Source organism: Raphanus sativus, chromosome 6 (assembly GCF_000801105.2).
Source record: "Raphanus sativus cultivar WK10039 chromosome 6, ASM80110v3, whole genome shotgun sequence".
Classification (NCBI taxonomy): domain Eukaryota; kingdom Viridiplantae; phylum Streptophyta; class Magnoliopsida; order Brassicales; family Brassicaceae; genus Raphanus; species Raphanus sativus.
The window spans coordinates 45,574,653-45,585,236 of NC_079516.1; the positions used below are offsets into that span (position 1 = coordinate 45,574,653).

The 10,584-nt window shown below is 46.3% G+C and overlaps 2 protein-coding genes across 2 annotated transcripts; both read left to right on the plus strand.

Annotated features, from left to right (window-relative positions):
• LOC108810190 (protein CENTRORADIALIS-like) lies at positions 1-2,221 on the plus strand. Its single transcript, XM_018582318.2, has 4 exons — positions 1-355; positions 896-957; positions 1,052-1,092; positions 1,495-2,221. Exons 1-4 carry the CDS (start codon positions 149-151, stop codon positions 1,713-1,715), a joined length of 531 nt encoding a protein of 176 aa, XP_018437820.2. The 5' UTR covers positions 1-148; the 3' UTR covers positions 1,716-2,221.
• A 2,389-nt stretch (positions 2,222-4,610) lies between these two features.
• LOC130495851 (meiosis-specific protein ASY2-like) lies at positions 4,611-8,486 on the plus strand. Its single transcript, XM_056987403.1, has 3 exons — positions 4,611-5,415; positions 5,485-5,619; positions 5,696-8,486. Exons 1-3 carry the CDS (start codon positions 4,611-4,613, stop codon positions 7,654-7,656), a joined length of 2,901 nt encoding a protein of 966 aa, XP_056843383.1. The 3' UTR covers positions 7,657-8,486.
• Positions 8,487-10,584: the final 2,098 nt, after the last annotated feature.

Here is a 10,584-nt window from a genome sequence, read left to right on the forward strand (position 1 = left end):
GATCCCCCGGCCCAAAGCAAGCTCAAACTTGTCTATCCCCACACCAGCACGTACACACAATCTTATCAAACACTATTTCCTTATTCTGAACGTTTAACCTTTCAAACCTATTCTTTGTTTCTTCTGAACTCTTAAAGAAGCAATCGAGATGGCCCCGATTAATTCATCAGACCCACTTATGGTTGGAAGAGTGATCGGAGACGTTGTAGACAGTTGTTTGCATGCAGTGAAAATGACAGTGACTTATAACTGCGACAAGCAAGTCTACAACGGCCATGAACTTTTCCCTTCTGCAGTTACAAACAAACCAAAGGTTGAAGTTCATGGTGGTGACATGAGGTCATTCTTCACTTTGGTACGCATAATGCATCATATATATATATGGCTTAATTAGTGATTTAGTTTGTTACTATAACTTTCTCCCTTTATTGCTCTTTATGTAATGCACAAACCTTTTGCCCTCTCTTGTTTTTGTAACGAGACTTACCACAAATCTAGGTGCCTTTTACGAAATACCACTTACCTGCTTATTTTTAAAAAATAACCCTAGTTTAAGATATAAACTGCCAAGTTTTTTTTAAAACTTATTTGCAAAAGCAAACAAAAAACAATAATCAGTTATTCATCGATCCTGAAAGTAATATCTGAATTTTGTTTTATGAAGAATTTTATGGTAGAGTACTTATTTTGCATACATTTTACCGTGGTGGTTCATTAAAAACTATTTCAAATTCCTTTTTCCCATATTTATTTTAGTTATCAATTTTTTCTTAAAGTTACGCTACCAGACGGCAGATTATTTGTGAGTTATGTGTTTATTTTTTGTATATATATATATATATATAGGATTTGTCATGTGTAAAATATATATATGAATATCGATTATTCGAAACAGGTCATGACTGATCCTGATGTTCCTGGACCTAGTGATCCTTATCTGAGGGAGCATTTGCACTGGTAAAAATATATATCCTTTCAGTTCTTTTAAGAGACATGTGATTTATCGTTTATGCATATACTATACGACATTTTTTGTAATGATCATTCTCAGGATTGTTACCGATATCCCAGGGACAACCGACGTGACATTTGGTAAGTCATATTAACTCTCGAATCAGACAAATGACATAGCATATAACTATGCATTCTATATTAGTTTCATATATGATCCAAATTTGTAACCTAATTGTTTTGTATTAGTGCGGACTAGTTACAATACCGTCTAAATTAATTTTAGTATAAAATAACTAATAGTTAGCAAAAAAAGAAAAGAAAAATAAATACATACGTAATTATGCACTCTTAATTAGTTTGATATGATCTGGACTTGTGATGTATTTGTTTGAGTTTGTGTTACCGCCTTGTTATATAACCTGGTTTAAATTTAGAAACTGAAAGTGTGTGAGCTTTTTCTTTCTTTTTTGACATTACTGAACGTGTATGAGTTATAGACAACACGAATAATTAGTTTCATATATGTCAACTACAAAACAGGAAATGAAATAGTAGGGTACGAGATGCCTCGCCCAAACATAGGGATCCACCGATTTGTGTACTTGCTTTTCAAGCAGAACCGTAGGGGAAGTGTTGTTTCTGTGCCGTCTTACAGAGACCAATTCAACACTCGTATGTTTGCACACGAGAATGATCTTGGTCTACCCGTTGCAGCAGTTTTCTTCAACTGCCAGCGTGAAACCGCCGCTAGGCGCCGTTGACTGACTTCGGCCGTCGCCCTAACTAGCTTTCTCCATTCCCGAACAATATAGGTTGTTCCATCCATTCTACATCTTATTTACGGGAAGCTCTATATTATCATGTTTATATATTTGTGTATTGTACTGTTTGTGATTTGAATAAATTTGGCTTGTCGACTTGTTATTGTCTATTTAATATTTTGGTGGATATTTTTGGTATTTTAATGTCAATATATATATATATATATACACACATAATTGAACCCTACTATTTCACATGTAATGCCTGTAATATCAGCTCCTATATGCCTGTAAATGTGCTTTATTTTTGTGTTACAACATTGACCAATAGTCTAATAGTCATGTTGGATTTACGAAACACAAAGTCTGACGTTAGCGAGCAAAATAAAACCTAGTTTGACTTGCGTGTTCTTTTAATCAGAGACTTGCGGTTGAGGGTTATAACACTCTATTATCGTTTATGAGAAAATAATGCGGACACTAACTTGTAGACTTTTGAAGGTTTGTTAGTCTTGGAAAGCTTGGGATTTTATCCTTTTTCGACTAAGAATTTTAGAGCAGCTCCAACAAGGAATTGTTAATAAGTCTTTTATAATTAAAATTAAATCAAAATATTACAAAAAAGAGAAGAGAGAGTGATGAAAAATTCTTAAAGTAATAAATTTAAAGAAACCTATAAAAAGCTTATGGTCCAAATGCTTGTTTTTAATTGACTAAGCTTAGAAAAATTAATTAATTAACTAAACTTTATTAAAAATAATATGTTGCATTTTAAGCACTCCAAGTGGAACTCTACCCTATGATGGGGTTGCTCTTATGATTGATGTAAGGAAGTAACTGATACAATGTCAAATTAAGCACATAAGATTAGAAATACATGGGGGTGGAATAGATGTACTGGAGAAAAATATATTCTTGCGTGGACCCTGTTTAGCCAAAAGATCAGCAATGCAATTTGCTTGTCTGGACACCTTTGATGACACCCCATTTGTAATTCTTATGCCTCTAATCTAACCCTTTGCTGAATGAACTTGGAGAAGGTGACTCAATACATTAGCACAAAGAATAAACATAAATGGGGATAGAGGAATATACCAAGCGAAAGGTTTATGTTACATGAGATAAGCCATTAACGAGCACATAGTAATTAACAGAAATTACCCTTGCCATCATCCATCTCGTCCAGCGCTCATTCATCAAAGTCAAAAGCCCTCGAAGTTTTGTCCAAAAAACCTACTTCGCACGATCATACACGTTAGTGATATCTGTCTTAATTCATTGGCGAATAGGTAATCCGTTAGACTTGACCAATAGGCAATCTGTATGAGATCATTTTGGAAAGGGAGTGTCTCAATTTTAAGGATGTTTTTGTCTTAAGGAAATCCACTGTATTTGAACATCATTCTAGAAGGTCATGTTCTGCTTTTGAAACAAAGCTTTAAGGAATTATCGTTGGTACTTATTCTCTTTTGTTTTGGGGGAAAAGAGAAGGAAAAATATTCAATAATTAAAACGGCAAGTATTCTCTACGTCATTCATCGAAACGTCTACCCAATTCCTCACAACCAACAAAAACGCCTCAACGCTTCATCGTTACACAAGCCAACGCTCTGTTGTTTTCTCTAGACCTTTTCGTCTTCAACGTCAAAAATCAGCAACATTTCTTCCATTTTAACATTCAATCGTTCTTCTTCCTCCTCATCATCACGGTTCAAAGGTTCCCCTTTTCGATCCTTGACCATTACCGAATTAAAATCGAATCGAGGAGATTAGTAAACCCTAACCCAAAAGTGATGTACAGCAATTTCAAGGAGCAAGCGATAGAGTACTGTTTAAGGTGAGTTTGGTCAACAGAAAATAGAAGAACTCAAGAGTGGGATGAACAGAGACGTTTTATTAGAGTCGGAATAACGAGGGTACAAGAGTAAGAAAGCCGGCTAGTCGATGCTCGGCGAGCTCCTAGCCGGAAGTACAAGAGAGCGGCGAGATACAAAGAGAATAAAGGAAACCCTAATCTGGCCGCAAGTCAGTGTCTCTAAGTGGTGATACCCTTCCTTCCTGTCCTCAACTCCTTATATAGTCTTTTGGGTCTGTCGGTTTTGACCTAATTCATCCTTTTTACTATGGGCCTTTTGACTTGCAGGCCCAATCGGGACGACTGTTCGGCCCGAGCCACTTGGTCGGCGCCTTCGGCTGCTCGTCTTCTGATCAGAGGAGGCATGAGCCGAGTTGCGACTCATTTGGAGCCGGCTTCGAGCCGACTATCCTTTAGATGTCAGAAATGGGCCTCCTGTTCGCTGGGCCTTGTGGATGATGACAATTCATCCCCAACAGTAAGTCCCCCCCTAGTTCGTTGTCGAGTCGAGCAATCGATCGCAGCGAATTAGTGAGTTAGGGCTCGAAGAATAGGAGGTTTGATCTTCTGATTCCGTGATTCCGTCGAGAAGCCGCTGGCGGAGAGATTTCTTTTTGTTTTCTCTGGACGAGCAATCGGAATGCCGTATACTCGGTGTCCCGGATGAATCCTTCCAAACCGATAAATCGATTGTGTTTGGCCCATGATGTGAAATCGAACCGCTGTTGGTTTTTTGATCGAGAAGCCGAAACGTCACTAGGGTTTTCGGCGAGAATCCGAAAGGTCGCGTTTGAGGATGACGCGCGAGCCTGCCGACAGGCCCAATTAGGCCCGCTTAGGGTTAATGATGGCACCTCGTATGAGGCGCCTCCCCTCTCTCTATAAATAAGAGACCTCCCTCGAGATTTCTCTCATTCTTCTCTCAGTTGTCAGGTACTTTCTCTCTCTATCTTTTATCTCTCTAGCTTTTGCTCTCCGTTTTAGTTCTTTTACTCGGTATGTCGACGAGCAAACGATTTTCTCGAGAACAAAAGGGGAAGATGACCGCGAGTACCGTCGATCCCGTCAGCGATCTAGAGAGGGTCCGAGGATCTGAAGATAGTGCAGAGGCAACTCATCGCGAGGCGATGATGGATACCGAGAACACGACCCGAGAGCAGCGTATGCTCGTCTCGGAGGCGATGGTTCGGGCTCGTGAGGATGATGATGGGGGCAATGGCTCTCCTGATGACGGGATGACTCCCTATTGCTTCTATCCGGGAAATATTTTCGAGGAGCAGCGCAGGCTTGACCCGACACGAGCTCGTCCCTCTGTAGTTGAAGGGCAGGATTGGGGAAACGTTTTACCGACGCGGTCTACGTTTGGGTCGGTGAGAAGGCTGCTGAAGAGGAGCAAGGCGATTGGGGTTACGTTCATAATCCCGTCAAAGGACCAACGACCGTGGTCTCCCCCAAAGGGATATCAGTGCGTATATGAGTCGTACTTCGAGAATGATACGAAGTTATGGTTTCCGATACCTCGACTCGTCACCGCCTACACGATGCGCCGAGGAGTTGCTCTGAGCCAGTTCTTAAATGGCGCTTGGCGCCTAGCAGTTGCGCTGATGGTGATTGGGGCAGAAGCCGGTGCCGCTCTCAGTGTCCGAGCATTCGAGGAACTGGTTTCGGTGAAGATCAATCAGGGCCTGTTGTCGCTAAAGATACGTCCCAACTACAATGTGGTAACGGGCTATCCGTCCAAGACGAACGAGTGGCAGCGATCGTACTTTTACGTCAAGTCCGATCGCTCGGCTTTCGAGGAGCCGCTGAAGACCGGTTACCGTGTTCTTTGGAACAATGAATTTGGTATAGAGTGTTTCCTAGTCTTTTACCGTTTCGTGCTCCTGACCGCCTCTTTTCCTTTTGTTTTGGCAGTCCCTCACTCGAATACCGCGGAGTACGAGGAAGATTTTTTGGAGAGTGCTCGGATCGTCGCGTCTCAAAGGCAAGATCTTTGGGAGAACTTCTCGTACGGGAGGATTCGCAGGTCGGCTGATCGGATTAGACTACGTAAGTCTCTCCTCCTTTCCTTTTGTTCGGTTTCCTCAGGGATCCTAAGTCGCCCCCCCCCTTTTTGTCCTTGCAGAGGTTTGGCGTTCGGATACTGTTCCGATTATCACCAAGAAATCGAAAAGAATCAACCTGTTCAACAAGGCCGAGCAGACGGAGATCAATCGGGCCAGAGTTATGAGGGAATTGCCGGATCTGAGCTTGGTGGTTGGGAAGCAACTTGGGTTTGTGGAGCCGGACCAAAACTCCAACGCAAACTCACCTAATCTCGAGGAACCTAATGCGACTGAGTCAGATGAGGCTCAGCTCGTGAGGAAAACGGGGAACAAGAGAAAAGAGAGGGAAGGCGCTTCTTCCGAGGGGAAACAGACCGAGGAGACTTCCACCGGTGGGGGTGCCAGGTCGGAGAAGAAAAGGGCGCGAAAGGATTTCGCAGAGGCTCGACCTTCTTCTGTGGAGGAAGGGGAGCTCCAAGCCTTGGAGCCTAGTAACGGCTCTCGAGACGACGCTCTCCCGAATCCATCTCCCGGTGGCGGTCAAGCGGGTGAGCATCAAGAGACTTCTTCTAAAGTGAAGAAGAAGTCGAAAAAGAACAAAAAGAAGAATAACGGCGGATCCTCGGGGCAGGAGGGGGCGCCCGAGAAGGAGACCGTGGGAGCCCCGACTGCTGCCGTTTCTCTCCCAAAGGCGGCGGTTCGCGAAGATGCCGGGGGATCAAGCAGGTCCGCTCCGAAGGCTCAGGAGAAGGACGTTGTGCCGAAGGACCTTCAGGGGTTTTGTCCGGACAAGGTCGACTTTATCTTTAAGCGGGATACTCCTCTTGTTTGCAACGAGAGGGACTGTGCTCGCTTTGTCCGCCAAGTCCGGGGGAGCAGAAAGCATCTCCCACTCGTCAAGGATCTCGTCTTCCAAGACGATTACACCGCCGCCGCCGGTTCTTCGGTTAAGGTAAGGATAGTTTTTGCGTTTCGTCCGTTCCTCGTCTTTTTCCTAACTTGGTTGTCTCACTCTCTCTTTGATGTGCTGCAGAGCCAAGGGGATTGGAATGAAGTCGTCCGTAAGTACGACGAGGAGCTGAAGAGGACCTATGGTGTGATCGATAGGCAGCGACACAACACCAGGGAAGCGACGCAAGCCCTAGAGGTCATGCTTCGCAAGAAAAACGATGCGGTCATCCGGGAAGAGGCCATGAGGGATGAGCTCCTCCAGAAGGAGACGGCTATGAACAAGGAGCTGAAGCGAGCCCGGGAGTTGGTTAAGACACTCGAGAAAGAGAAAGCCAAGTTGGCAGACGAGAAGAAGATCCTCGAGGAAGAGAGGGCTGCCGCTGCCATAGCGCATTCCAAGGAGATGGATCGTCTCCGAGAGTCGCGCCGCTATGAGGTTACTCACGAGCGGATCCGAGTGATGGCTGTGATGCACGGAAAGGCTGCTGCTCGCTTCCAGAGGATTCGAGAGCGGGAGACTCGTCGCGACAGTTTTGAGGATGCGAGGTGTATGCTCGGACAGGCTCGCGGAATGAGACGTTGTCTTGAAGGGATGAAGGCAACAGGTAAAAGCATCTCTCAAGGAGATATCGATACCTATGCCGAGCAAGAGAAATATTACGACGCGGAGGTGAAGCGTTTGGTCGTAGACGATCTTGCTGAGAAGGACCTCTCTTTGTCCCCTCTTGTGCTCGAGTCGAGGTTCGTCATCCAAGAGATATTGGATAAAGTCGACAAGTACGGGTCGAACATGGACTTGCTCGACTCTGAGGCTGCCAGGGCTCTTCGCACTCCACTCAGGGGACCAGAGGATCAATCCGAAGGACCGTCGAAGAGCCTTCTCGAAACCGTCCAGTCGCCAGCTCACCCTGACGCCATCCTTCCGGAAAATGCTCCGGTGGTCGAAGAAACGACCAAGCCAGCTTCCGAGGTTCCGATCTCCGATACGCCGATCAAGACGGTGGATATCACCGATTCGCCGTCGCTTGAAGTGTCAGGCTCTGGCGTGAGCGGGGAGCGCTCCGAGGAAGATCCCCTTGTCTCGGGATGACTTTAAATGTTTGTTGTATCCGTTTTTCGGCCTTTCGGCCTTGTTCGTCTAAAACTTATTTCCTTTTCTCGGCTAAGGCCTTTGTTGTATGGATTTGGTGCCTTCGGTTTTATTTTTAGGCAAATGTTTCCTCATATATTTCCGTAAATCGCTTAATTTAGAAATATATAAATCATCCACTTGTCTATAACCGAGAAATGGAATAATCCGGATGGTTGCTCGCATTTGCCAGCGAGTTCCCTCCTTTTCAGATAGAAACAGAAATTAGAGATGGTTGTTCGTTCGTATTTTTACTTATCCAACGAAGCTTTTACAAGTCTAACGTCCAAGTAAATACAAAGAAACTCTAATCGTTCTACTGAATTACCGAGGAAAAGGTTTCAAGACGCAGTGCAGTGATCGAGAGAACTATTGGTCGGCCAAACCGTCGTCCTTCGATCAGACTTGGTCTGAAATTTCCATTGGATAGCCGGTCAATGCACGACGCACAGGTGACGCAAGGCTGTTATTCCCTTCGGCTGATACCCGATCAAGGCTCAGCCGATTTAGCTGGGCGAGTGCTCGTGCTCCGCTTGATAAAGGGGCTGGCATCGTTTGTTCGGGGAAAGGTGACTGTTGGTCATTCTAAAAAAAAGTTTGGACTTTGTTTTGGTTGGGGCTGGACCCTGTGAAGGGATGCCTACGTACCTCGGATGAGGATCAAGCCTTTCGTAGTTCGTTTGACCGAGTGAAAGTGGCTGTAGTAGCGCATTCACTCGGACGAGTAGAAGTGACGGTTAGGTGCATCTACTCGGTTTTTTTTTTTTTTTTTTTTTTTTTTTTTTTTTTTTTTTTTTTTTAAAGCGAACAGTGACCTGCTGGTCGTTCGCTTGGAGAAAAAGATGAGGCGCTTCTATTGGTAGAAGAGGCGAAGATGCATCGAGTTCCAGGCTCGTGGGACTGCCTCTCCGCAGGAAGTCTCGAGTCGGTAGACGCCTGGTCGAACGACTCGGGTGATCTTGTAAGGTCCTTCCCAATTGGTCCCTAGCTTGCCAGCGTTGAGCTCCTTCGTGTTGTCGAAAACTTTTCGGAGTACGAGGTCGCCGAGCTCGAGAGGGCGCGCTTTTACCTTCTTATTATAGTAGCTCTCGATTTGGTTCTGGTAATTTTGGATCCGAAGAAGCGCCTGATCACGTTTTTCCTCGAGTTCATCGAGGGCATCGAGGAGCATATCTTTATTAAGCTCGACGAACTGTGGCATCTTGGCGCGCCGAAGACTCGTCACGTTAACTTCGGCGGGGGCCATTGCTTCCATCCCGTAAGCAAGAGAGAAAGGGGTGGATTTAGTCGCACCGCGGGGAGTCGTTCGGTGCGACCAGAGGACGCCGTCCAACTCGTCGGCCCAATGGCCTTTCTTGAGGTCGAGTCGCTTCTTGATTCCATCGATGATAATTTGTTGGAGGATTCCGCCTGTCCGTTTCCTTGCGGGTAGCGAGGAGTCGAAGGGCTTAGGCGGATATTCCACTTGTTGCAGAACTCTTTGAAGTTTCCGGACATGAACTGAGAGCCATTGTCCGTTATGATCTCGTATGGCAAACCATGACGGCAAATGATGTTCTTCCAGACGAAAGTGCGGACTTCCTTGTCCGTTATCTGAGAGAATGCTTCAGCTTCAATCCATTTAGTGAAGTAGTCGGTGAGGACCAGGATGAAACGGCGTTGGCGTGAGTTCGGCATTGGCCCGATGATGTCCATCCCCCACCTCATGAACGGATAGGGGGCAGCAGATGTCCGCAACAGCTCAGTGGGGCTGTGGATGCTCGGAGCATGACGCTGGCATTTGTCGCACCGACGAGCGTATGCCTCGCAGTCAGTGTTCATAGATGGCCAAAAGAATCCCAAGCTTCGAACCTTGAGGGCGAGTGCTCGGCCTCCCGAGTGGTTTCCTCCTGCTCCGTCGTGAGTTTCAGCCATTACTCGGCGTACTTCATCGCCCTGGATGCACTTCAAGAGAACCTTGTTCGCGGTCACTCGGTGAAGTTCGTCGTTTATGACGACGTAGTGGGCGCTGCGTCTCTTCAGGCGTCTCGCTGCCCACTTATCGCTCGGCAGTTCTTCTCGTATGAGATAATCTAGGAACTCGGCTCGCCAATCGACTGAGGTATCGTCGCGATCGGGCATCTCAGTGTCGGTTTGATCGGTTGCGGATCGTCGAGTTGTTGCAGAGATTGGAGCGATGAGAGAGCTTTCGTCGGAGGAAGAATCGATGCTCGGTCGATCGATCCGATGTATGGGTATCGTCCTTTTGACCTGATCGTGGAGTTTGCTCCGAGTGCGGCTAAGGCATCGGCGCAAACGTTCTCTCCGCGAGGAACCTTGGTGAGTTCGAAGAAATCGAATTCCCTAGCGAGCTCCTGAACCACTCGGAGATACGCATCCATTCTATCATTGCGAGCATCGTAGTCGCCGCTAAACTGGCTAGCGACGAGCTGCGAGTCGCAATAAGCACTCAAGCGTTTGGCTTTGACGGCTCGGGCGAGACGAAGACCGGCGATCAACGATTCATACTCTGCCTCGTTGTTAGAGGCCGGGAAGCCGAAGCTGAAAGACTGGCGGATGAGTTCTCCTGTTGGCGATTGAAGCTGGACTCCAGCACCGGATCCTTTACTCGTTGATGATCCGTCGACATGAAGAATCCAATTGGGACTCGGGATATCGAGGTCTTGTGCAAGATCTGGCGTGAGTTCGACAAGGAAGTCGGCGAGGACTTGAGATTTGGCGGCTGTTCGACATTTGTACGTAATGTCGAGCTCACTCAGTTCGATTGCCCACTTGGTCAGCCGGCCGGCTCTGTTGGGATTTTGCAGGACGGTGCGGAGCGGTTGGTCGGTCAGAACCTCGATAGAGTGTGACTGGAAGTAGGGTCGTAATTTCCTCGCGGAGTCGACG